General features: G+C 35.0%; 1 protein-coding gene across 1 annotated transcript in view; it reads left to right on the forward strand.

Moving 5' to 3' along the window:
- Positions 1-27,355, forward strand: part of LOC309491484 (ribonuclease inhibitor-like) — a gene marked incomplete at both ends in the record, with an annotated part of 53,531 nt that overhangs the window by 18,178 nt on the left and 7,998 nt on the right. Inside the window, one exon of the mRNA XM_082190538.1 lies at positions 6,154-6,324. Coding sequence (XP_082046664.1) covers positions 6,154-6,324 — 171 coding nt within the window. The remainder of the gene's footprint in view (positions 1-6,153; positions 6,325-27,355) is intronic.

Below are 27,355 nucleotides of genomic sequence, written 5' to 3' on the forward strand. Positions count from 1 at the left end.
CTTGTCACAGCCAGGTACCGATACTGTTTTTCTTAAGCTTCGGCTCTCAAACTAGTTAGGTTACTTAAAATATATCCATAGAGCCAGCCTGACTTAGGCAATAGCCAAAATTCTTCTGCCGTTTTTATAAAATAAGCTATCACAAGTAGCAGTCACGTAATTTACTAGTACTGTTTTGTAATTTCATGGCCCCCTATGAACTGTAAATAAAATCAAATTATCTGATTATTAAAATGCCTAAAAATAAATAAATACATGCTTGTAAAAAGTTTTTTTTTTTTTCACCTTCTAGTGGTCATTATACATAAAAAGATGCACCAGATTAATGCATTTATCTTTGAAATGTACAAAATGTTCTTACGGGGGGGCATGCCCCCGGACCCCCCTAGAGGAACCGAGCTATCGGATTTTGCTACCTCCGCCTCATTTTCAGCCAGGAAAAACCTGATGTTCTTAAATCTTTAATTAATAGACATAGTCTTGTAGATTTGTGGAGGGATGTTTATCCTCAAGTTAAACAATATACTTGGCTGAAAATTAATTCAAATAAGGTTTCTGCTGCCAGATTGGATCGTTTTTATATTGAGGAATGCAATAAAGGAAGATTTTTTAGTAATCGTATTTCCCCTACATCTATATCAGATCATCATTATATCTCTATGTCTATATCTGTCTTGTCACCTAAATCCTATAAGTCACAGTGGCACTTTAATAATACATTACTTCAAGATCACATCTTTGTGCACTCTTTTGGTCTTTTGTGGAAGTCTTGGAGAGAAGAGAGAGGTAGTTATTCATCTCTTAGTCAATGGTGGGATCTGGGAAAAGTCCAGATAAAGGTTTTTTGTCAACAATACACAGCAAATAATACTGAGAACTTGAAAGTGAAGATGAAGATGATAGAGCAAGAAATTCTTCAACAAAGCCTCCGCAATCAGGGAGGAGGTGATATCATTAAAGAGAACAAAGGCCTTTTGAAGGATTTATTGGAAGAGCAGGAGAAGGAGACACTTGTCAGAACAAGATATGTGAAGTGCAATGAAATGGATGCTCCAACTGCTTTTTTTTTTCGGACTGGAGAAAAAAATCTAAAGAGCAGAAATTTTTTCACAAACTGAAACTTCCTAATGGCAAAGAAATAACCAATCAACGAGAAATGATAGTTTCTGCTATTTCTTTTTATGAAAAACTTTATCAGTCCGAATTTTGTGATGAAGTAGCAGTTGAAGAACTTCTTCTCCACAGTTGTCTAAAGAAGAAAAGATGGAATTGGAAGAATTCTTGACTTTTGATGAGCTTTCAAGTGCTGTGCAAGGGCTGAACAGTGGCAAATCTTCTGGTGTGGATGATCTCTCTGCTGAGTTTTTTAAAAGCTTTTGGAATGTGATTGGACATGATTTGTATGATGTTTTTTTGGAGTCCTTTAATCAAGGTGTTTTACCCCTAAGCTGTCGGAGGGCAGTGTTGACATTAATCCCTAAGAAAGGAGATCTTGGACTTTTGTAGAATTGGCGCCCTGTGTCGTTGCTGTGTACTGATTTTAAGATACTGTCAAAAGCTATAACTAATAAGTTGAAGAAATGTATGGCAACTATAATTCATGAAGATCAGTCATACTGTATCCCTGAGCGGACAATTTTCGACAACTTGTTTTTGCTAAGAGACATTATTGCAGTTGCTAAAAAACATCAAATTGATATTGGACTCTTATCTTTAGATCAAGAAAAAGCTTTTGACAGAGTGGATCACTTTTATTTACTAAAGACTCTGAAGGCCTTTGGCTTTGGACCACAATTTGTCTCTTGTATTAAACTGCTTTACAGTGAAACATCTAGTATGCTTAAGATTAATGGTTGTCTAACTAGACCTTTTGCAGTAACAAGAGGTATACGACAAGGATGCCCTCTTTCAGGACTTCTATATTCAATTTCTATTGAGCCTTTGTTGTCACATTTGAGGAAACGACTATATGGATTCTGTATTCCTGGTTTTCCAGAGATCCCACCTGTAAAACTCACAGCTTATGCTGATGATATAACTGTTTTCATAAGGAACATTGATGATATGGCTGCTTTGACTTCTAGTTTGAAAACTTTTCAAAAAGCTACATCTGCTAGAATCAATTGGGATAAATGTACATCCCTTCTGTTAGGCGAGTGGAGGGATATAGATCCTCCTCAAATCCCACAACAATGTGAATGGATCAAAGATGGTTTTAAAGTTCTTGGGGTATATTTAGGATCTGATACTAATATATGAAAAATGATTGGGAAGGATTAGTTGATAAAATTGTGGGGAAACTACAGAAGTGGAGATGGATTCTCCCGAGGTTATCTTTCAGAGGGAGATGTTTAATCGTTAATAATCTGGCAGCCTCAATGTTGTGGCACAGATTTACAGTGTTGAATCCCCCTGAAGAGTTATTGACTGGTATTCAAAAAGTCTTTGTTAAATTCTTTTGGGATGGTTATCATTGGCTTCCTCCTGGAGTTTTGTATCTCCCAGTTGTAGAAGGTGGTCAAGGACTTATAAATCTGGAGGCGAGAGTTAAGACAATGAGGTTTCAAACATTACAAAGGCTATTATATTGTTCAGATAAGATACCCTGGATTGCATTAGGTTTGTCTGTTTTACAAAGTATTGGGGGAGTTGGATTAGCTAAGCAGTTATTCCTAATTGAAAAATCTGTCCAAAATCCAAATCCAAGAGTAAGTGTTTCTTCTTCTAACTTTTATGTAACTGTATTAAAGGCCTGGCAAATGTTTAAAAAATTGAGAGATGATGATAAACATTATGGTGTTTTAGAACCATTGTTTTTTAATCCTCTCTTTAAAAGGAATTCTTCCATTCTGACTTCAGTAATTGACAAGTTTTTAAACACAGGAATAGCTACTGTAAAAGATTTAATTGATTTTTCAAAGGGTCAATGGTATACGGCTAAATCTATAGCTAATAGAGTTGGGCTTAGATCAGAAAGATGTGTTGAAGGGATAATTGGAGATCTTAAAAAATCTTTTCCTCAGTCTTTCTTGACCTATGTAAACAATTTTATTGAGAATGATGAAAGGCCTATGATTTTTCCAGATCTTCGAGTTAATATAAGTCTTGATTTGGATGAAGATTTAAATGATACTTTATTGAAAAGATTTGAAGATGTATTGTTTCATAATGTTGGCAAAAAGATATTATATTGTATGTGTGTGAAATCCTTGTTTTATACTCAATTGAAAAGATGTGTTGATACTAAATGGAGAGAACATCTATCAATTTCTTCGGAAATAACTCCATCATGGAGGTGTTTGTATAAGCCCCCCATTCCTAAGAGGTCTGGGGACCTCCAGTGGAGAGTACTCCATTGTGCGGCAACTAACAGTTTTGTATAAAAATTTAATGAGATGGTTTTATCTGCATGCCTTTTTGCAATATTCTCGATACTGTTTTTCATTTTTTGTGATTGTTCAGGATTAATTCCTTTGTTTGAATTGTTGGATAAAATGTTTACTAAGCTTGGTTTTATGTTTACAAAAAATATGTTCATTTTTGGTGTGAAGTATAAGAAAGAATGGAAGGTACAATGTACACTTGGTAATTTTCTTGTGGGACAGGCAAAGCTGTCTATTTTAAAATCCCATACATGTAAGAATGAAGGAGAAGATGCTGATTTGCTTGGAATGTTTAAAACTCTTGTAGAGGGCCGGGTTGTTATGGAATATGCATACTGTAAATTAACAAACACACACACACACACACACAGATACAGAGAGAAATGAACTAGTTAGACTGCAACAGTAAATTTTGAGAATATGCGTAATAAAATCAATAAATGAAGAAAATACAAAAGAGACTCTCGCTCAAACACACGCACACACACTCGCACACACACTCACACACACACACTCACACACACACTCACACACACACAGAGAGAGAGAAATGATCTGGTAAGACTGCAACAGCAAATTTTGATAATATGCAAAATAAAATCAATAAATGAAGAAAAATACAAAAGAGACTCTCGCTCAAATGCGCGCACACACACACACACACACACACACACACACACACACACACAAAGAAATTAACTGGTAAGACTGCAACAGCAAACTTTGAGAATATGCGAAATAAAATCAATAAATTAAAAAATACAAAAGATCTCTCTCTCTCTCTCTCTCACTCACTCTCTCACACACACACACACACACAAACACAAACAAACAAACAAACAAACAAATAATAATTGTTTGGTCTTATTTTAGCCTAATAGGTGTTCCTGATATCTGCTGCATATGCAACAATACATAAAATAATTACAGTTTGTATGTACATAGTTAAAATAATATTTATTATTATAATTACATTTTTATTCCTGTTTTTTAACCTACAGTTTGATAATGATTGTTTGCTGTTGTTATTTGATTGTTTTTGCTGTTGGATCATAATTGCTGTTCCCTTCTGAAGTTTTATTACCATTTATAGAATTAAACTGAATAAAATACCAATTAATTGCAAAATGTCTGTATAAAGTGTTTTGAATTATCACTATCCATCCCTTATTTTGTTAGATTTTTTTAATGATCAAATACTGATTAACAAAAATGCTTGCATTGTGTTCCTTTTCTAACCAAACATTATTGTTTGATTGTAATCATAATGCAAAACCTGATACTTATGTAACAAAATTATCTAAAACTTGACAAAAATAGTCTTTTAGAATGTCTAAATATATATCCAAATAAATAAAAAAAAAACGAATAAAATGGAGAAATCATGTCTAAAAAAAACAATGGGAATCAAAAAGCCTCTCTATGTATTTATATAGGGAGCAACAGTACAGCCTACAGGCGGTTACACGACATTACACAAGTTTTTACTTTTTAACGCCACTGGATGACGCTTTTCTCACTTCAAAAAATGGATTTTAAAGGCCTGCACTAATGTGACATGTTGCATTTATTGAAAAATAATAATAATAATACAAATAAAAATATGAATTCTAATGGAACAAAATGCTCATACATTTTTTTATTTATAATTATTGCATAGTACCATAGAAACCTTTCTAAATTCGAAATAATAATAAAAAAATATTATTGAACAAAAATATATTACATTGGTTTTCCTGAAAAAAAAAAAAGGCTTCATTTTAAGGCTTCGGTCACTTTTGACTGTGAAGGAGCCAAGTGTGACCCCTAAACGAAGAGGACCAGAGGGATTTACAGTAAATCCAAAATTCGTTTTAAAATACAGAAAACAATGCACTGAAAAAGTGTGTTGGATTTAAATGATTGAATCATGCACATCAGCTCCACATGAACCAATTAAGTTCAACAAAGATAATTTGTTCACATAATGTCAACATCGTGGAATCAAGTCATTTCCAAGTAACCCGATGAAGAAGTTTTAAAGTGATTTTAATATGGTTCCCTAACTGGATTAATTCATTCAATTTCTTATATTTGTCACATGACTGAGTTATAAGATTGTATTAGATTGCTACGAAACTATTAATTAGCAATAGCATATATTAGCATGCTAAATGCTAAGCATGAAATCTAATTGTAATATAAGTAATAAACATATTAGAAAAAAATATAATTTTAAATGGCCATTAATGGATCATTATTGGACAAATATTTAGAAACAAAAATATCTTCAAAATATTAAATTAATATTATTGAACTAAAATATAGTACATTTAATTGATAAAGTTACACTTCAGGTGTTATTAATGTTATCTCTTTATCACTCCATAGTTACAGCACTGCATGGTATTTGTCCCTCAGTTTCTCCTGAAGTTCATGGAGAACCGGCATCCTTTATAAAGCAGTGTAGAATATAGAGGCATTGCTTGTCACTACATTCAAATCACATCACACATTGCAATCTTTAATAAAATGGTCATTTTACACACTGTTTACACAGCGTCATTGTTCTCTACAGGTTGAAATATTGTGGAGTCACAGATGAAGATTGTTTGAGGAAGATCTTGCATTCGTTTGAGAGTGCTTATATTTAAATTTGACTTTGTGATGTTTTTTACCCATGTTTTCAAGCATTAATTGACGGACCCCCTGCAGTACGGCTGCGGACCCTTGTGTTAAACTGATCTGATCTGAACTGAGAGAGTGAAGAGTGTGTCATTGTTCTCTACAGGTTGAGGGATTGTGGAGTCACAGATGAAGGTTGTTCTGCTCTGGCTTCAGCTCTGAGATCAAACCCCTCACACCTGAGAGATCTGGATCTGTCTGGGAATAAACTAGGAGAATCAGTTCATCTGCTCTCTGCTGTACTGGAGGATCCTCACTGTAAACTGGAGACACTGGGGTAAGATCATATATGACTCACACATGAAACACAATGTAAAGTCGCCTATATTTGAAATGTTCAGCCTTTTTCTGCTGCTGTGTTATTGAGCTTATTGAACTGTAAGTGATTTGTAAGCTCACGCTAAATCGGCCCAAAGTCCGGCATCCGACCAGCGCGGAAGGTCTTAACTTGTTACTGTCCTTTTCTCGAGGCAAAGTATTTTTTGATTAAAGGTGAACTAAGTAACTTTTTTTACCTTAACTGAACAGCTTCGGAGTCATTGGAATGGTTATATTACTTATTTCGGGTTGAATGGTGGTCGTTTCGCACCCCCCTGGTGCCCGTGAGCGGAAAATCCGCACTTGCAACTTTGAGCCGGCGGGCCGCCGGCCGCTGCGTCAGGAAGTCTCGCGTGATATCAGGTCTCGCGATGTAAACAATTGCTTTACGGCCAAAAGAAATCTGCTAAAATGCTGTCATTATTGCGCTCCCTCACGCTGTCCGAACCCGAATGAAGAAGACGTTTTAAAGAACGTCCCATCTGCTTTGATGTCGTTAATCTATAGCCTCTGGTGTCTGAGAATCACCAACGAGTTTTTACAACAGTGTTGTCAAATATCTATTCCGAAGCTGTGGGGGGAGCTCTAGCGAGAAACCTGCGAGCAAAAAGCGAGAATACAGCGAAGAAGTCCCGAAGCTACTGGCTGTGTCCAAATTCAGGGTCTGCATCCTCCTTAGGATCCTTCCTACCCGGTTGAAGGAGGAGGGGTCCTCCGACGACCGCAAAACCCGGAAGTCGGTGTTTGTGAATTTGGACAGCCTACCCTTCTTTCAGTTCCCTCCCTTACCCGTTGCTCATATCCTGTCGCCTAGCAACCGTGACATAAACACTTCTGTCTGCTCTTTCGTCCCTAGAAGCGTTAAAAACAGCTTCAATCACTAACAAATTAGCTGTGTGTAAGGGGATATTCACACAGGCAGTAAGGAAGAAGCTAATTTATGAAAGTAATGTTGTTTTTTTTACATATAAACGTACAAATGTAAAAAAAATGCTTAACGCTAAAACAAAATGCCTAACTAGACAACCACTGAACATTTTTTTTTTTTTTTTAACCCAGTTTTTAAAAAACTTACATCGAAAAGCATACTCCTCTCCCTCTCCCACTCCGCTACCGCTCGCTTCGTCCGCCATTACGCTCTGCCGAAAAGAATTATGGGATAGGTAGGACGGGAAAGGATCCACCACACCCATCCTTCCAATTCGGGGAAAATGAGGACGTATTTGTGGGCCGCATTTGAAGGATCCTACGAATTTGGACAGCCTTCGTCGCGGCGCTGTGACGTAACATCCTTCAAATGAGTACTCCGAAGGATGTAGACCCTGAATTTGGACACAGTAACTGAGTGCTGCTTTAATTGGCGGCGCTTGGTTAGTGCGTAATGCATTGGTCAATAAAAAGTCAGCGTTAGTTTTTTTTTTCTGACACCCCATGAAACACGTAGATCAGCGGCCCATTTGGTTCTTTTCTTGATTGACACTGGGCTAGCCCAATCACACCTTTAATGTGAAGTATAGAAATATACTCTTTCAAGTATAGAAATTAGTACATAACTAATTATGAGAGTTTCCTTTATTTTTCAGTGCATTTGTTTTACAATATATGGCTATTACTATCATGGGATTAATATTATAACTATTATTATGTAGTAGTAATGTAGACAGACACTGTAACTAAAATAATTTTCACCAGATTGATGAATTTAACATTAAAAAGCACTCTCTCTCTCTCTCTCTCTCTCTCTCTCTCTCTCTCTATATATATATATATTGTTTTACGGTGTGTACTTTACTCTTAACACCTTTTACCTATTTATTTATTATTCTCAGGTAAGGTAAAGAAAGTCAAATCTGACCTAAACCGTAAGCATTCAAAAGGTACTTACAATTTGGTCAGAAGACTCCTCTGTGGTATGTTCTCATTAATAGTCTTCCAGCATCATAAATCTCAGTAGGCAGATTTTGTAATCAATTAAATTTATTTTAATTGGTTACTTTTCTTTTTATAATAAACAAAAATATAAAAGGCGAATACAACTTAATCGTTTAAGTATAAAATACAATAGTCATGTTTTGAAACAAAGGTGTAGTAAGCTCTGGGCTTCTTCTCTTCTGCTTGGGGTTTCTTGTCCTCAGCTCTGGGCTTCTAGGCGTCGGGGGCACTGGCGTATCAGTATCCCAAGAGGCAGTCCGTTCATCAGTCTTTTATACTCCTTGTTTACAACAAGCGTTAGGTTGACACTCCTCCAAAGTTTCCCAGATCCTTCTCCAGTCAGGTGCAAGCGGTCCACCTCTTCATGTCCTTGAACTACAGTAAACTCAGCTAAGATGGCTGAGTTCATTTAAAGTTCTAGGAGTCTAGCGCACACACATAATCGCACTTTTCTGCTCCTCTCAACATGGGTTAGCACAGTCACATATACACACATATAACCATTTACTGTACATCTATGCCAAAACAATATAAGCCATCTTTTACAAACAAATTAAATAACAACATTGAATGCAACGCATTATATCCAATACATTGGCTAAATATGTGTAACAAAAAGGCATCTATAATAAATAAGGAGGCAGGTAATTGCATTTTCTTGATATTATACAACACCCCCTTCATGCAATTATCCTGACTCTTTATCCTTCCTTCTCATAATTGTAGCACAAACTTTGTTCACTTCATCAAACTTTATCAATAACATAGACATTTGTCCATCATTCTTAAATAGATTGGTTTGTTACAGTTCATGCAATATTTCACCCAGTTTTGTTTTCTGGTTCCCATAACAGAAATAATCAATTATAATTCTTTTGTAATTGTATTAAAATTATTTATTTATCAAGGGGTAAAACTTTGTGCTCTGCTTGTTTATCATATATTAGGCCAATTTAGATATCAAAAAGAATCCAGTACTTCAAGCACCCGGTCTCCCCTTAGAGGCGCGGCTCCACCCCTAGCCCAGCTAGGGGATGCGCTTCCAGGTGAAGTACCTTGGAAACGTTAGCCGCTGACATCTCCTAGGGTCTTTAGGGCACAAAGTTAGTATCTGGGGTATGATGGGTTTTCTTGCCCAAACTACTAGTTTAAACATCCCCCTAGGTTTGAACCAGTCTTGAAACTTCAATGTTTAAACAGTGCACAAGGTTTCTTTTTTATTATTGCTTGTAAACATCCAGTTCCAAACCTCTGGGTCAAATATTGTCAAGCATCTCATTTTCTCATTCAAATATCTTACACTAAATCCAGTAATCATTTCTTAAGCATTAACAGATTCTCAGATATCATTATTGTACCATCAAATATAACAAAACCCTTTTTTAGTAATTGTTGCATAAACATATCACATCCTACACTTATTTATCTGGTTACTGTAATTATGGTTACATTTCATACATTTACTATAATCAGAACAATCCAGTAATTAAACCTTTGTATCCAGAGTAATCCTTCTAATGTTTCCCTTAATTTCTGAGAACACTATATATATTCAAACATAAATTATATAAGTCAATAAATCAATTTGTTCCTTGTTATACATATGGTTCCCATTGTAACGTTTATAAACAATCTCTCAAGTTAATAATGTCCATCTTTAAACCTCTTATATTTTAAATTAAATTTACAAGTTCATCTTTTAACATGCCCCACGGTCACAAGAGTTTCTTCTTCAATTAGCATAGCATATATTTTAATTTCCTTAATATATTATATACATTCAAAGTCCACTGAAGCCAATGAATTCTTTAATTCATAAAGATTTAAAAATATTTCAAAAGCAAAAACAACAACATTATTCTCAGTAATGTCTTACTATAAATTATCTTTACATCCCCATTATAATAAGGTTCACACTTTGTTACATCAGTATTTGGTGGCATCACACACATTTTAAATCCTCAAAAATTAAGCCAATAATTAAATCATCTTATCAGGAGTTCTCACCCTAAACGTCTCCTTAATTAAATCTAAAAGGTATAATCTTTTCCTACCCCGAATTTGTTTGTTACTATAGTATAATACATTTTCACATAATACAATTAAATTATTCTTTATTCATTTACAATAATATATTTCGTTTTCTTAAATCAACATGTATTTATCAGTCACTAAAAACCATACTTGGCATTATAGATGACATAAAATTATTACATTTTATCATAAGTACATTCGTGTTTACAATATCAAACACCCACTTAATAATAGTCCTTTTAGTTCTATGGTTTTTATTTTATTTATTTTTTATAAATCATTAAAATAATAAAGTAATAATATTTACCAGGATTTCCCAAAAGGTTTAACTGACCCCAGCTAAGGTCTCAGTGCTGGTGGATGCAGAGCGGCTGTTTCTTACTATTACAGTCTATCTTGTTGTATAGTCTATTTGACTGAATAAGAGGCATATACAAACTATATACTGTAGGACTTCTTCTGCTATTTCCACCCCCTTCTTTGAAAGGGTTCCAGATTCAGTCAAGGCCATTTGGTGCTCTTGCATGGATCATAATGAGAGCTTGTTTGTCCTCATCTGCTCTCTTGCTGTTCTCAAACACTTCCATGATAAGCCTGCATCCAGGAGTGTCAATCAGGTCAACATTACAATATGTCTACTAGCACCTATTATTCATAATGAGCTAATTTTCAATTATTCATTTCTTTTTGTTTGTTATGGAAACATACTAAATTAACTTTAAGTTGTTTTCTCAACTCTTCTACAAGTTGATTGACCATCCTTGTCCAGTTTCTCTCCCAATTTTTCTAGTCTTTCTAGTCTTCTTTCTGCATATTAGAATGCTTTAATATAACAGATACTGCAATATTTTCCATAATCCTAATCTATATGTGACTCTCATTAAATATTATTGGCCTACATGCTCCATATGCTATCATATTCGTGATTTAATATCACTCTTCGTTTCTGCTGCCAAGTACGTGCACACATTTTTTTCCCCTCTAAAAAGAAATACTATTTTAATTTAATTTTATCATGATATTTAGGATGATGTTTAAAAATAACCTATGTTTTATATCATTTTTCATTTCTCACTCTTACTACAAGTAGGAGGTATTAGCCTCCATGTATTTTATCTTATATTACCATTATCTCTTGGTTATTTTTCCTTCTAGCCAATGCTAGAATATTCTTCAATATTCTTCACATTATTTAATAGTTTTCAAAATATTAGTTTCATTATCACCAAATAAGTCTCCATAACTGTATTAAGACTTTTAGGATTTGCTTCTATGCCATTTTCTAAATTACATTCTTACACAATTCATATTTAATTTGTCCATGAATGTTCTTCTTAAACGTTGCTAAGACTGACTATACTGTTGCAGTGTTTACAGATGTCTTTCCATTTTCCCCAAATATTCCAGTTCTAACCAAATGTATACTTTTCTCTCTTATCGTCAAAATCTTAATTTCCTGTAATGTTCCTTTAGGGTAGATTCACCTTACAGTGAATAATCTCCGTTTACCTTCCTATTAAATATTTCTATCAGGACATTCACTTTAAACCATCTTTTTCTTTTCGTTTGTAATACTAATATCATTGGGGGTTTTTCTCCAATTTTTTACCCTAATTTACTTCACCTATATTCTAGTGCTTTATACGGTGGATTCATCAGGCAAGATTATGCAGATATGAGAATCCCATAATTTCAGTAGTTCCATAATGCAATATTCAAATGTTCTTCCTTTATGTACTATTAAATATATTTTTCCACTTTCTATATTTTATGCTTGTAGATTTTCCACATTAGCTTTATAGTTCAACTTCCTGCTTTCTTTTGCTCCCAAAAAGCTTTAGTTCACTTAAATCGCTTGTACAGTTAGGCTACAGTAAAATCAACAAAATTCCAAATTGCTGCTACATCCATAATAATTTAAACAATCAATAATTATCATTTACCCACAGCAATTGATTTATATTAGCAGGATTTTTCTATATTTCAGCATTATTCTTCCTCTTTTTGGACTATTTACTTTAATTGTTTTTGATAAGTAAATTCCAAAGTATCACTCTACCCACATTAAAAACTTTTAATATTTTACTGTTTTGTTAATCTTGTGCCAGCTCTTTCTCTTGGCACAGGCAATCGAGGTGCTTTGCTGGTGGTCTTGTTCAGTATTTCCTTGAAGACCAGCCGGTCGTGCTGAGTGAACCTCTGCTAGCAGGCTCTCCCCCTTCCAGAAGTTCACTGGCACACAGGATCACCTCTGCCTTTCAATCATGTATTTGGGACTTTTTTCTTTTCTTTTTTTTTCTTTTTAAATCACATTCCCCCTTTTTGGGAGATTTTTTATTGTGATACATTCTTACGCTATATTGTAAATAGCGTTTCCATTAACCATTTCTCACTTTGGTTGGAATATTTCCTTCTTCAAAGCAAGATTTTAGGCTCTCTAGTTTTCTCCCAAGTCTCCTGGGACAAAACCAGCAGCCACTTGCTTTCTACGTCATTTGTATTTATCTCAATACATTATGACCATATTTACGACGCTAGAAATACTCAGCTGTTTCCAAGTCTGATTTCTTTGTACACCTTTGTTCCGTACTTTTGCCTTAAATGGTTAATACACCAAAGGTCCATGCCCCAAATTCTATGCCTATTGCCTACCATATATACACCAGCAAATTACTTTGGTTAATGTCTTTCAAACATTCATCGCATTTAGTCCACAGCAACCCTGTTACATAAACAGTCCTATGCATCCATGTGCTCGCTGATAGTCACTGGGTCATTCATTATTACTTTGAGGAGAACTCATCCTACATTCCTGGCAGACAACAACACACTAGGTTCTCTCATTGTTTGTTGACAATCTTCTTTTCTCAATTCATCATTAAATTAACCTCAATCCTGTTAATACCTCCCTAGTTATCTCTAACTTATGAAGCTTTTCTTCATCTTAATCATACTTTTATTGTTAATTTCAATTTCATTTGTAACCTTGTTTTTTATAGCAAGGATCAAATTCCTTTTAAATCAGAGGAAATGTTCTAATAACTCCAAGTTTCTTAATCAACTATCCTCACGTTTATTATTATTTTTACATCTGTAAATGACTAATCTATTTAATCCATGTAAGCTTATTCAGACATTTCTTACAGTCACTCTGTATGCAGTACAGTTTGTTAAATAGCTATGAAAAATATTAATTTCATTTAACACATCTTGCCTGCAACTTTTATTAGTAGGCTATTAACATCTGTTCCTGCATTTTGATTACTCTGCTGCATATCTTAATACTTTATATCAAAACTAATTTCAATTAATCAATATTCAAACATGGTCTTTGTTCTAAATATCCTAAAACTATGTGGTCAGTCTAAAGCAGTCACTATCCTCTTCCACTGTAGTAATAATTATACATTTACTTTTGTTATGTACATCATTATTTTATCATTATAATTATTAATAAAAAAATAAATAAATGTATTCCGACAATCCATCCACTTTTTCTCTCTCTATTTTTCTTCCGGCTTCTCCCGTTATAGGGGTCACCACAGTGGATCATCCACATATCTGTTTGGCACTGGGGTTAACAACAAATTCCTTTCCTTGTGCGACCCAGCATTGAGAGTGCACTCATGCAACAGCAGTATGGCAAGCCGCTTTAACATTTAATCATTTAAACCGACTAGTCTCTATTTTCATGCTACTAGTACTTATTTTTTAGATACTAGTATCTATTCCATTAAGTACTAGTACTTATTCAGTAGCTACTAGTGCTTATTCTTTAGGTACTAGTGCCTATTCTTTAGATACTAGTGCTTATTCTTTAGGTACTAGTACTTATTCAATAGATACTAGTACTTATTCATTAGATACTAGTACTTATTCAATAGATACTAGTACTTATTCATTAGCTACTAGTACTTATTCATTAGATACTAGTACCCATTTATTAGATACTAGTATTTATTCCGAATGTTACTAGTAAGATTTTTTATTTTACTAGTCACAACTGCTTTTTTACTCGTCTTATGTTATGACTAGTCAGAGCGGCCACTGGATAGTTCAATTAAAAATCTTACTAGTAAAATCCAAAATCTTACTAGTAACATTTGGAATAAATACTAGTATCTAATAAATAGTTACTAGTATCTATTCAATAAGTACTAGTAGCTAATTTATAAGTACTAGTATCTAATTAATAGGTACTAGTATCTAATGAATAAGTACTAGTATCTAATGAATAAGTACTAGTATCTATTGAATAAGTACTAGTATCTAATGAATAAGTACTAGTATCTATTTAATAGGTACTAGTATCTATTTAAGAGGTACTAGTATCTAATGACTTAGTACTAGTATTTATTGAATACATACTAGTATCTAGTAATAGTTACTAGTATCTAAAAAATAAGTACTAGTACCTAATAAATAACTACTAGTATCTAATATATATGTACTAGTCACAATTGGAATAGATACTAGTCAGAACTGAATAGTTGATATCTGAATGACAGATCCCCATAGAAGTCAATGGCAATTTTTTTTATTTGTTACTAGTAACAAAAGAATAGTTACCAGTCACTACTGGAATAAGTACTAGTATCTAATGAATAAGTACTAGTATCTATTTAATAGGTACTAGTATCTAATGAATAAGTACTAGTATCTAATAATAAGTACTAGTAACTAATGAATAAGTACTAGTATCTAATAAATAAGAACTAGTATCTAATGAATAAGTACTAGTATCTAATGAATAAGTACTAGTATCTATTTAATAGGTACTAGTATCTAATGAATAAGTACTAGTATCTAATGAATAAGTACTAGTATCTATTGAATAAGTACTAGTACCTAAAGAATAAGCACTAGTATCTAAAGAATAGGCACTAGTACCTAAAGAATAAGCACTAGTAGCTACTGAATAAGTACTAGTACTTAATGGAATAGATACTAGTATCTAAAAAATAAGTACTAGTAGCATGAAAATAGAGACTAGTCGGTTTAAATGATTAAATGTTAAAACGGCTTGCCATAACAGCAGGCGCTAGGACTTCCTAAAAATCCATCAACTACTATAATATGTAACCCACTTAATTACTTTAATATCTTATTTCTTGTTCACTATATTTAACATCCATATTTGACTTTTAAATAACTCCATTATAATTGTTGCATATCTTTAACATATGCAATAGTATTATATCTTTAACTTAAACAATAGTATTATAATGTCTGTCCCCATGTAGGAATATGTATCTTGTTATCAGTTAAAACTTCAAAGATTAAATTCTCACTAAGGTGTTAAATTTGGTCCAATATCTATTATATATTTATATATTATACATTCTGTTTCCGTTTCTCTACTTTTCTCTAAGTCAAGCTAGCTTATCAGCTGTATTAATATCATATCACTGTGTTTTCTTTAAAATTGTCTGGTTGGACTAAAAGGTTCAGAAAAAGGCTTAGTCTAAAAAATGTTGGGGGGACTTAACCTCTTATATAAAGCTTTAGAGCTAAATCAGTTAGTTGGCGGTCTATTTTCCCGTTTCTCAAAACAGTTTAAATCAAACCCTGTTTCTCCATGTATTGCTGGGTTTGTCTGGTAAAACCAGGGGGATTGTCCCTGTAATAAGTGCACTGTAAGTCGCTTTGGATAAAAGCGTCTGCCAAATGCATAAATGTAAATATAAATGTAAAACTCCTGTTGAGCGACCTTGAGCTACTCCCCTGAGCTCTGTGTGCTAGGCTGTACCAGGAGAAACATTACTCCCCCTAACATGCTGCTTTCTCTAACTTCAAACTCAAATCTTCAGTCTTCAGTGCACATAGTTTTACAAACAATTGTACGTTTTTAAGAAACCTTTTTCCTTTTTTATGACTTTTTATCTGGCTATTAATAGTTGTTACAACATAATATATCAATCGTGCTTTATAATGTTTTGCTTTTATTTTTATTTTTTATTTTTCTTCCTCACTGCAATGTTTCCACATTTGAGGCTCTCTAACTGTAGTTGTTTGTCAGATGAATCATATCTTTTGACCTCGTCAGAAATTCCAACTTGGAATATCTTTTGCACAGAACTGCTAAACTTTTTCTCAGAAGCAAGGTATGTTTTTATTATTATTTTATTTTATTAATTGATATAATATTTTATCAATATCAATATTCAAATGCCCTAATGTTTTTATCTCATTAGTCTAGTTATAATTGCACTAGATACTTAGGGTAAAGTTACTGACAATACAGCAGCAGTGAAGCAACACTTTAGTGACTTAAATCTCTTCTTAAAACATTTTATTTCAAGTTTTACTTGATTTTCCATTTTATTTGTTTATATTTGTATTTAAAATGTGTAGTTTTCCCTCTTGTGTTTGCCTGTAAAGCGCTTTGAGAAAGCAACTTTTAAAGGTGCTATATAAACTAAATGTATTATTAATACTTGGGTAAAGCTGGTTTTATATTCACACATTCGGCACAAACTACAACACATTTGTTTGTTATTTTTCCTCTATATAACTCAACGTCTTTCACATGGCTGCTTTAATTGCACTAACATTTCAGCTTATTCCAGTTTAGTTTAATCAAATTTTTTTTTCTAATATGTAATGCTTCATCATTTGCTAGCAATAACATGCTTTAATGTAACCCATTAAGCTATGTATTTTATGCGTAAACCACTTCAAATTACAAAACCTAAAACTCTTAAACTCAAACTCGTTAAACATTAATAATCTTTTGTATATATACTTATTAAATCCTCAAACTTGACTTCCTAGGCAATTGTTTAACACAACTTCTACAGCTTTTAAACAGTTTTTGCTTTATTGAGTCCTCAATCAAATTATTCATTCTAAATTTCACTGTCCAGGGTGTTTCCTTAGTTATCTTGAGCGGCTGGAATGGTAGGTATTTCGACTCCTTTAAAACCTTCTGCCATTAGTATAATAGTATTAAAAAATATATATATATATATATATAGCCTATATATACATAAAAACAGCTTTGCCTTCTTTCACAACTTCTTCAATTGGTATAGACCTCTCTTATCTAAACGTATTTATTAGATCAATTTTCCATCTATTATTCTCAGATGTTAATAAAACATCTATCAGCTTTTTTCCTTCGGTCCAAAACATTGTATATCTTGTCGCTAACTTAAACATTCCATTTAATAATACTCTTTGAATTCACTATTTTCAACAGCTCTCCTAATCTAAGAAGTTTACAATATAAGTTTTTGTATAAATTTCTGTATAAAAATCCATACTTCATGTATAGTTATAATTAACTTTTTACTAATTATAGCTCATCCTTCTTGCTTATCTGTTGGTCCGACTGTTTGTACAGTATTTTATTTTATTTTTGTCTAAACTGTAATATTTATTCTTATTTCTTTTATAATATTTTCTTATATGTAAAGCACTTTGAATTACCATTGTGTATGACATGTGCTATATAAATAAGCTTGCTTTGCCTTGCCTTATCTTGTTATTTTAATTAATTAATTAACAATTTCTTGCTGCTAGGCCTTAATTACATATTTTTAAATAAATTATATTTTCTTACCTTAAAGTAGCAAAGTTTTCTTGTAGAAAATCCGTTATAGTTCAGTCTCAGTCACATCTCCATTTTTTAACATTTATCAGTGTACCAAGCCCTGTTCTAAGTTACTGAAGTATTTATCATTTTCTCTGCTGTAGACATTAGTGTAGACATGAATTTTGTTCAAGACTAAAGTAGCCTATAAGATATGAAATATTCTATTTATGTTTGTTTGTTTGGCCACTTATGTAATTTACATATTACGTCATATTATTCATATTATTTAGTTATTACTATCTTTTCATTTTTTTTTTTTTGACCTATATCTCTCTCAGTAATCGGTCATTATATTTGTCTTTATATCTAAGACAGATACACGTTTGTCTTGAAGTGAAATCTCGGCTCACCTATATGCATTTTCTAATGCTTTAACCTCCTGTCAGCATAGGCACTATGTGGTTATATAATTTTTAACTCCTACCTGTTTACTTATGTTTGCAGTATGACTTGACATGATTTATAAGTCTAATATTCCTGCTTATAAACTATTCTTCATTTAATTTTGGGCTAAAAGTCTCAGTGTCTTTTTCCATTTCTTCTTCTGGACTCTGGAACTTCTCTTTACCAATATTAACACTCTCTTGTCTTTTGAAGTTCTTACTTGACTTCTTACGGTACCTAAGTCTCGCTTCAGAAACAATTTTTTTGTTTTTAATGACACTATTACTTGTTCTAAATTTGTCACTATTCTACTTAAACCCTCAGTAAATGGGTTCCCATTATAGACTGGCTGTCTTTATATCTCTGTAAGTAATTTTTTTTATTTTTTTTTTTATTATTTTTATTGTTTTCCTCTTAAAAGCATCTTCTTCATTTCTTTCTATCAGAATATTTGTATTTAGTCCTCTGTATTTACTACATTAACCTCTGACTAATCATTCAATATTAAAAGTATATAATAGCTACATTTAACACAATATTATTTGATTTCCTGCTTTCACTTTCGGTGTTGTGTATCAGAGGTATTGGAGTTCTCTGAACCCTCTAACTCACCCTGACTCTGTGGTAAAACTCTCATACGGAGGCATGGACGGCCGAAAGAGTCCTTGCGGGACATCTTTTCCCGTTTCTAAAGTTGTTACTCTTTGCATTGTTATTGTTAACAAGTTTATTGTTAATAGTTTATCTCCCATTTCCTTCATTGTCTGTTATTTATATTCCTTCAATTACCATTTTTACTCCATCATAAACTATTAGTTAACTTTATATTAAAATAAAGTTTACCTGACTTATTTTGTTGTCAGTGCCTCCCTTAAGTTTTCATAACTATCGTTTTACAGGTCTTTCAGCCTCTAACGTTCTGAAGTACGAGCTCTTCTCTGTAATACAGTGTGGGAGACGATCTGGCACGCACTACTGTTGGCTTTTCGAGTCTGAGCTATGTTCACAGACTCTCTCTTTAACCGGTACACCTATTTTACAATAAAATCATCCTGGCTCTTCCAGGACCAATAATTATACTTTCATTACACTTTTTATTTTAATTTTAATATGCCAGATAACATCCCATTTGTCCCAACACATATTGTTACAGATTATAAGTCCTACTTTTAGCCTGCATATTTCCACTTCATAAAACTGTCTTCTGACAATGTTAGGTACATTTCTTCTGTTTGTTTAAAGATATTAATATCAACTTGATATATAGCCTGTCTATCCAAGTCCGGTGGTTTAAATTCGTTTTAGCACTCTATCATTCGTAATATAGAAAAACATTTCTTAGCTGTTTGTTAACAGTCATTAATCATTATTAACCATTATTCCTTGTCTAGAAGTCTTATTCTGTAATGTTATTACATGTACACATTTTTCCACTTCATGTTAGACCTTCCTCAGTCTTTAAAGTCCCTGTAAAGGCAATTCTAAAAAAAAATTCTAAACACATTAGAAATGTTAGAAATGTATTGCTAAAACACATTACAAAGACTGAACTGTGAAGTACTGAATTGTGGAGTTAGACCGTTAAACAGTTTTTCACCATTGCTGTGTTCCGGATTTTTTGGGCGGGGCTAAAACGGGGGCTCGATGACGCACTGAAGCCCCTGAGCTCCTGGACACGCCCCTACTTGATGACGCACTGGAGCCCCTGACGCTGTCCCCTCCCCTAACAATATATAAATATCGCACATTCACATCAATTTGCCGATCGCGAGTTACTGTCAGTACTGTTAATTACTAGCCTACCATAGATATCATATAAAGGCTTTATATGATATCTATAGTTACTACAGCCTAGTTTGCTAGCTAGCTATGCCTCATCACGGAAATGCATATAACCTGGATGCGATCACGTACAAAACAGATAATGTAAATTTACGAAAAACTAACGTATCACATCAACAAGAGGTGGATTAATTTTGTGAAGAGCCACCTTGATGGAGAGCTGAGGATCACCGCCAAAACCTGCCTCTGTAGTGATCATTTTACACGGGATAGTTTTATAAACTTTAGTCGGAGACAACTGGGATTCACTGATAATCCGCTGTTACTGCGGCCGAGCCGAATATCTCCCGCCTCGACTTCATCCTCCCGTCGCGACGACAACTGGTGCCATCGTTGGCAGTGCGTGCCCACCAATGAGTGTAAGTTGCCTTGTGTGCTTATGTTATAATTATAGTAGGTAGTCCAGGCTCGAACATGTATGGCTTTGTAAAAACAATTAAAGTCCCTGTAAAGGCAATTCTAAAAAAAAAATCTAAACACATTAGAAATGTTAGAAATGTTTTGCTAAAACATATTACAAAGACCGTGAACTGTGAAGTACTGAATTGTGGAGTTAGACCGTTAAACAGTTTTTCACCATTGCTGTGTTCCGGATTTTTTGGGCGGGGCTCAAACGGGGGCTCGATGACGCACTGAAGCCCCTGAGCTCCTGGACACGCCCCTACTTGATGACGCACTGGAGCCCCTGACGCTAGCCCCTCCCCTAACAATATAAATAGAGCACATTCACATCAGTTTGCCGATCGCGAGTTTATATCTATGGTTACTACAGCCTACAGTTTGCTAGCTAGCTATGCCTCATCACGGAAATGCATATAACCTGGATGCGATCACGTACAAAACAGATCAGAGTGTCCTTATTTAAATTTCCGAAAAACTAACGTATCACATCAACAAGAGGTGGATTAATTTTGTGAAGAGCCACCTTGGTGGAGAGCTGAGGATCACCGCCAAAACCTGCCTCTGTAGTGATCATTTTACACGGGATAGTTTTATAAACTTTCGTCGGAGACAACTGGGATTCACTGATAGTCCGCTGTTACTGGTGAATGGGGCCGAGCCGACTATATCCCGCCTCGCCCTTTATCATCCCGTCGCGCCGACAACTGGTGCCATCGTTGGCAGTGCGTGCCCACCAATGAGTGTAAGTTGTTGCCTTGTGTGCTAATGTTATAATTATAGTAGGTAGTCCAGGCTCGAACATGTATGGCTTTGTAAAAACAATTAAGCTGCTAGGAGCATCCATTCCGGCTGTAGCGAGTGGGCGTGGTTTCAGCGCAGCCAGTGGACACGCCCCCAGCGTTTGAGAGCAGAGACTCCTGCTCATTTTTTCAAGATTTTGATAGCTTATTTTATGTACTTGCCGGCTTTTTTTTTCATTCAAATTTGGCTGGGTGGCTAATAACGCATTTTTCTGTGGTGTGACAAACTCAGAACACATACTTAATTTTGACTTTACAGGGACTTTAAGTTTTAACCATTTTGGTCTATCTCTATAGAGAAGCCTCGTTCCATTTTCTAGAACCGTTGTGTCTGCCTGAAAGGCTAGTTTTCATTTTAATACATGAGAATCTCCTCATGTTAAATATCTACATTGCTGGATTTTACTGCTTGCCCTGTCATAAGCGAAGCGTCCTCCACTAACAGGTCTTATCTTTTAGCCAGTCTCTGCCTCTTACTGTCTGAGGCTAGCCGTTTGAGACTTTCTGTCTCTCCTTTTTCACGGCTTTCTCAATCTTTACGGCTCTCTCGCTCATAAAGTTATTTGTTCTACGCGCGTTCAACCCTTTCTGGGCTGTCTATAAATAATCTCTGTTCAACCCTTTCTGGGATTTTCCTTTAAATAATCTTTTCTAGATTATTACTTTCTGGCTAAATTTCTCTTAGTCGACTTTTGTTTTAACCCTTCTGGGTTTTATTATTATTACATTAATCTTTGCCCTTTCTGGGTATGCATTATAGCATTCATTTTTCCACTCTCACGGAATTTTATTTGTATATTTTCCACTCTCACGGAATTTTATTTTTATATTAATCTTTGCCCTTTCTGGGCTTTATTATAACAGTAATATTCTCCCTTTCTGGGTCTGTATTATAACAGTAATATTCTCCCTTTCTGGGTCTGTTTTTTTAAATACTATCTTTTCCAGAAGTTTCTCTTAGACGTCATTTATTTTAACCCTTTCTGGGTTGTTCCTTTAAATAATCTTTTCTAGATTATTAACATTGTTGGGGTCTTACAGGTTGCCTTTTAGTTGGTAATTTACTAGCATTCAAAGTTCGTACTCCTATACTCAAGCGTACGAGTGCGGAAGCGAATGGGCAAGCATTGCTCGATCGACCGTGGCCAGGGGTCGATGGATCAATGCCCCTAAAACGTTGGGCGCCATGTTTTACGGTGTGTACTTTACTCTTAACACCTTTTACCTATTTATTTATTATTCTCAGGTAAGGTAAAGAAAGTCAAATCTGACCTAAACCGTAAGCGTTCAAAAGGTACTTACAATTTGGTCAGAAGACTCCTCTGTGGTATGTTCTCATTAATAGTCTTCCAGCATCATAAATCTCAGTAGGCAGATTTTGTAATCAATTACATTTCTTTGAATTGGTTACTTTTCTTTTTATAATAAACAAAAATATAAAAGGTGAATACAACTTAATCGTTTAAGTATAAAATACAATAGTCATGTTTTGAAACAAAGGTGTAGTAAGCTCTGGGCTTCTTCTCTTCTGCTTGGGGTTTCTTGTCCTCAGCTCTGGGCTTCTAGGCGTCGGGGGCACTGGCGTATCAGTATCCCAAGAGGCAGTCCGTTCATCTGTCTTTTATACTCCTTGTTTACAACTGGCATTTGGTTGACACTCCTCCAAAGTTTCCCAGATCCTTCTCCAGTCAGGTGCAAGCGGTCCACCTCTTCATGTCCTTGAACTACAGTAAACTCAGCTAAGATGGCTGAGTTCATTTAAACATTTAAAGAGTCTAGCGCACACACATAATCGCAATTTTCTGCTCCTCTTAACAGAGGTTGGCACAGTCACATATACATACATAACCAATTACTGTACATCTATGCCAAAACAATATAAGCCATCTTTTACAAACAAAATAAATAACAACATTGAATGCAATGCATTACACTGGCTAAATATGTGTAACAAAAAGGCATCTATAATAAATAAGGAGGCAGGTAATTGCATTTTCTTGATATTATACAACAACATATTTTAACATATTTTAAGTTTGCAGTGGCTTCATAAATTAATGAAAAATATTAAAAAACAAAGTACACCTGATGCACATTTCTTTGTTCTTAATTTTCTAGAACTAGTTTAAGAATCTTGCTGTATTTATATGTAATTAATTAAGAGAAAGTACACCGCCATCTTATTCTGATGAAAGTGACTTGAACGCACTGCCGTCGTAAACACGACTTCCCAGGAGGACTTATAGATGATGACGTCACCGGGGGGGCCAACTTCACACAGTGATTGACAGGGTGGGAGGGGACGGTGCCAACTTCACGCAGTGATTGACAGGGTGGGAGGGGGCGGGGCCAACTTCACGCAGTGATTGACAGGGTGGGAGGGGGCGGGGCCAACTTCACGCAGTGATTGACAGGGTGGGAGGGGCGGGGGCGGGGCCAACTTCACGCAGTGATTGACAGGGTGGGAGGGGGCGGGGCCAACTTCACACAGTGATTGACAGGGTGGGAGGGGGCGGGGCCAACTTCACACAGTGATTGACAGGGTGGGAGGGGACGGTGCCAACTTCACGCAGTGATTGACAGGGTGGGAGGGGGCGGGGCCAACTTCACGCAGTGATTGACAGGGTGGGAGGGGGCGGGGCCAACTTCACGCAGTGATTGACAGGGTGGGAGGGGGCGGGGCCAACTTCACACAGTGATTGACAGGGTGGGAGGGGGTGGGGCCAACTTCACACAGTGATTGACAGGGTGGGAGGGGGCGGGGCCAACTTCACACAGTGATTGACAGGGTGGGAGGGGGCGGGGCCAACTTCACACAGTGATTGACAGGGTGGGAGGGGGCGGGGCCAACTTCACACAGTGATTGACAGGGAGGGAGGGTGCGGGGCCAACTTCACGCAGTGATTGACAGGGTGGGAGGGGACGGGGCCAACTTCACACAAGGCTTGTTCAACTTCACACAGCTCTGCGCAGACCGATCGGCGGCTGACTTGAAGCAGTGCATGCCGGTTAGAAATTGTCCGACTTGATACAGCGCTGACGCCACGTGACTGTGACATATGCCATCAAAGTACCGCGAGAGCGATTCGAAAGTAGCCGGAGAACTCAGCCAGCGCAGCTTCTCAAGAGCGGCTGCACGAGCTCTGATGACGACACAGCTGTTCCACGATTGGCCGGATTCACCGAATGACAACGATCACGTGTGTTTCGTGTTTATTCGAACACCTTTAGTTCCTCTAAAGCTCACAAATCAGTTTTTTATAACAGTAAACACTCTTTTCATGTAGTTGCGATGTTATATTGTGTCATGTTTATCAAATTAAAACTGATTAAAAAACGTAGACTCCACTTCATTGATAGAAGTTTATGTTGAACTTTATTCTTGTTCAAACAGACGCTGTATGAAGCAGTACATAAAGTATATTGAATGAAAATGTCTCTGAAACATCTGTGTATTATTTGGCAAATATTGAATTTATTTCACTTCAGCTGTGGTAAAGTATGCAAACACCACGTGAGCGGTCACTACGGGAACCAGAAAGTGTCCGACTTCACGTGTCCATTTGCAGCTCCTCCCCGCCTGCACTCGACTACTCTCAAGAAGTCCTCTCTGCAGCCTGTAGCACGATGACGTATAGCTGGATCAGATCCAACACGTACTGGACGCTGTTACGCGCATGCGCGGTGGTGTGTTTGGTGACGTCATATATGCATGCGCACTAGAAGAGAGTTCATCAGTGATGTGATCAGTTTGTATTTTAAACTTAAATTCAGTGGGGTTAAATTTTTATGTGCGTACATGTCCTGCAGACACTGAACAGCAAATTAAGAGGAACCTTATGTACAGATCACTGTGGAAAAATGAGCCATTAAAGAAGGAACTCTTACCAGACAAAATATCTTTATGCACTTTTTTTTTTTTTTTGGACATCTGACAAGATTTATTTTCTTGATGCTGTTATTATTTTAGCATTTTCCCTTGAATGTGTACTGGTATGTTAAGTTGTTTACAGACCATATTGTATTGTAGCTTTAGGATTAAAATTACAGAGACAATTACTTCCACTCAACAGCAAATATGTCCTGAATAAAATTAAATGGCTTAATTTTAAAATGTTCTGTATACACGCATTAAAAATAATAATAATACTTGCGGTGACCACATGCTATTAATCCATCAAATTTAGGTTTAAAATCATGTGATTTAAAATGTTGTAAAATTAACTATTTTGCATGTATGTAGAGAGAAACTAGGATAACTTAAGATTCACATTTATGTAAATAATTATTCATCAATAATTACTTATTACTATTTATCAGTACTACTACTACACAGGTTAGAACATCATCTCAATACAATATTGAGCATACTAATACCCTCAAAATTTATTGGTTAAAATTTTGTTTGAAAAAAACCTTCTTTGTGGAATTTTATTCCTAATTTTATTTTTGACCGACTTGGGGGTCTTTCTTTTTTACTAATGTGTGATTATAAAATTGACAAATTGCCAGTGAAACTTTCTGCCTTTCATGCTCAAGCTTTATTGGCTTGGAAACTGATCTACAAGCACAACTTCTCTCTGCACCGTTTTCTTATTTGGAATAATCGTTGTATTTTGTATAAACACAAAAGTGTTTTTTTAAAACTGGTTTGAAAAGGGTATTGTTTTAGTTTGTCATTTGTTTAACTCTCAAGGATTCCTTATGACGTATGACGAGTTTCTTCTGCACTTTAATTTTCCTGACTCCCAAGGAATTTGCTCTTGTATTTTCTGCAATCAATTCTGGTATAATTTCCTTATGTAGAAGTGTGTTGTCATCAGTTGATATGCTCATAATTAACAGCTGACACAATATGTGGCAAAATTTGTTTTTTACAGTACAAAAACAATAACCAATCTATTCGTTCTCTATTTTTAAAGGAGTTTGTCACCAAATCTTGCTCTATTGCTTATTGGACTAAATGTGTTAATGACCTTGTTTGGGAAAGTGTCTGGTTATTACCTCATAAGTTTTTTGTTACAAACAAGGTGAAAGAAATCTCTTTCAAGATATTGCACAAATTCTACCCTGTCAAACATTTCCTTAGTAAGTTTAAGACATTGATGTAAGTTGCTCGTTTTGCTCTTTGCACTTGGAAACAGTTCCCCACATTTTCTGGCATTGTAGTCGTGTGAAAAAGTTATGGTATGAAGTGTCTATGTTTATTAAGGAAAAGGTACTCTCTAATTTAGTTTTGCATTTTGAAAATGTAATTTTTGGATATTCAAAGCATGATAACAGTGTGATTAAGGAGGCTTTTGTAATTAATCTGTTAATTTTATTAGTCAAATTTCACATCCATAAGTGTAAGGTTTCTAACAAAAAGCCCCTTTTCTCAGTATTCCTTAAAGAATTCGAAAATTACTTTTCTACTATTCATTCTAGTACTAATGGAAAAGCTATTAAGACTGTCACAAAACATATTAAATAAATTATTTACAAAATATCCTCCAACGTTTTGCAACACTTTGCAGTTTGAATGATGTCTTGTATGAACATGACGGAGTATGTTTTTATGTTTCCACTTTTCGATCGCGCCCGCGCCTCTCACACACACACACACACACACACACACCTCACACACACACATACAACATATTCCAGCATTGGAATCTTGCAGCCTGTTCATTATAACCGTAATAAAAAATTATTATAAAATAGTCAACCTAACATATAAAAAATTCACAGGGGGGACCAAGAACCAGTCAGGGGGGGCCAATCAGAAAATTCAACTGAAAATAAATACTGGTTTAGAAAATATTAAGCACGATTTCCAAAATCTTGTGCAATGCCACGTGCTCTAATATAGATGGTATTATTTTTTTTGTATTTTGCATGGATTAGACAACACAGTTCTGTTCCAATAAATACAAAATAAAAATCACAGACATTATTTAGTCATTTAACATTATTTTATTTACTTTACTTTTTACATTACTTTATTTTCAACACAAAAA

This window comes from Leuciscus leuciscus (genome assembly GCF_965113295.1).
Source record: "Leuciscus leuciscus genome assembly, contig: HAP1_SCAFFOLD_279, whole genome shotgun sequence".
NCBI classification, from domain to species: domain Eukaryota; kingdom Metazoa; phylum Chordata; class Actinopteri; order Cypriniformes; family Leuciscidae; genus Leuciscus; species Leuciscus leuciscus.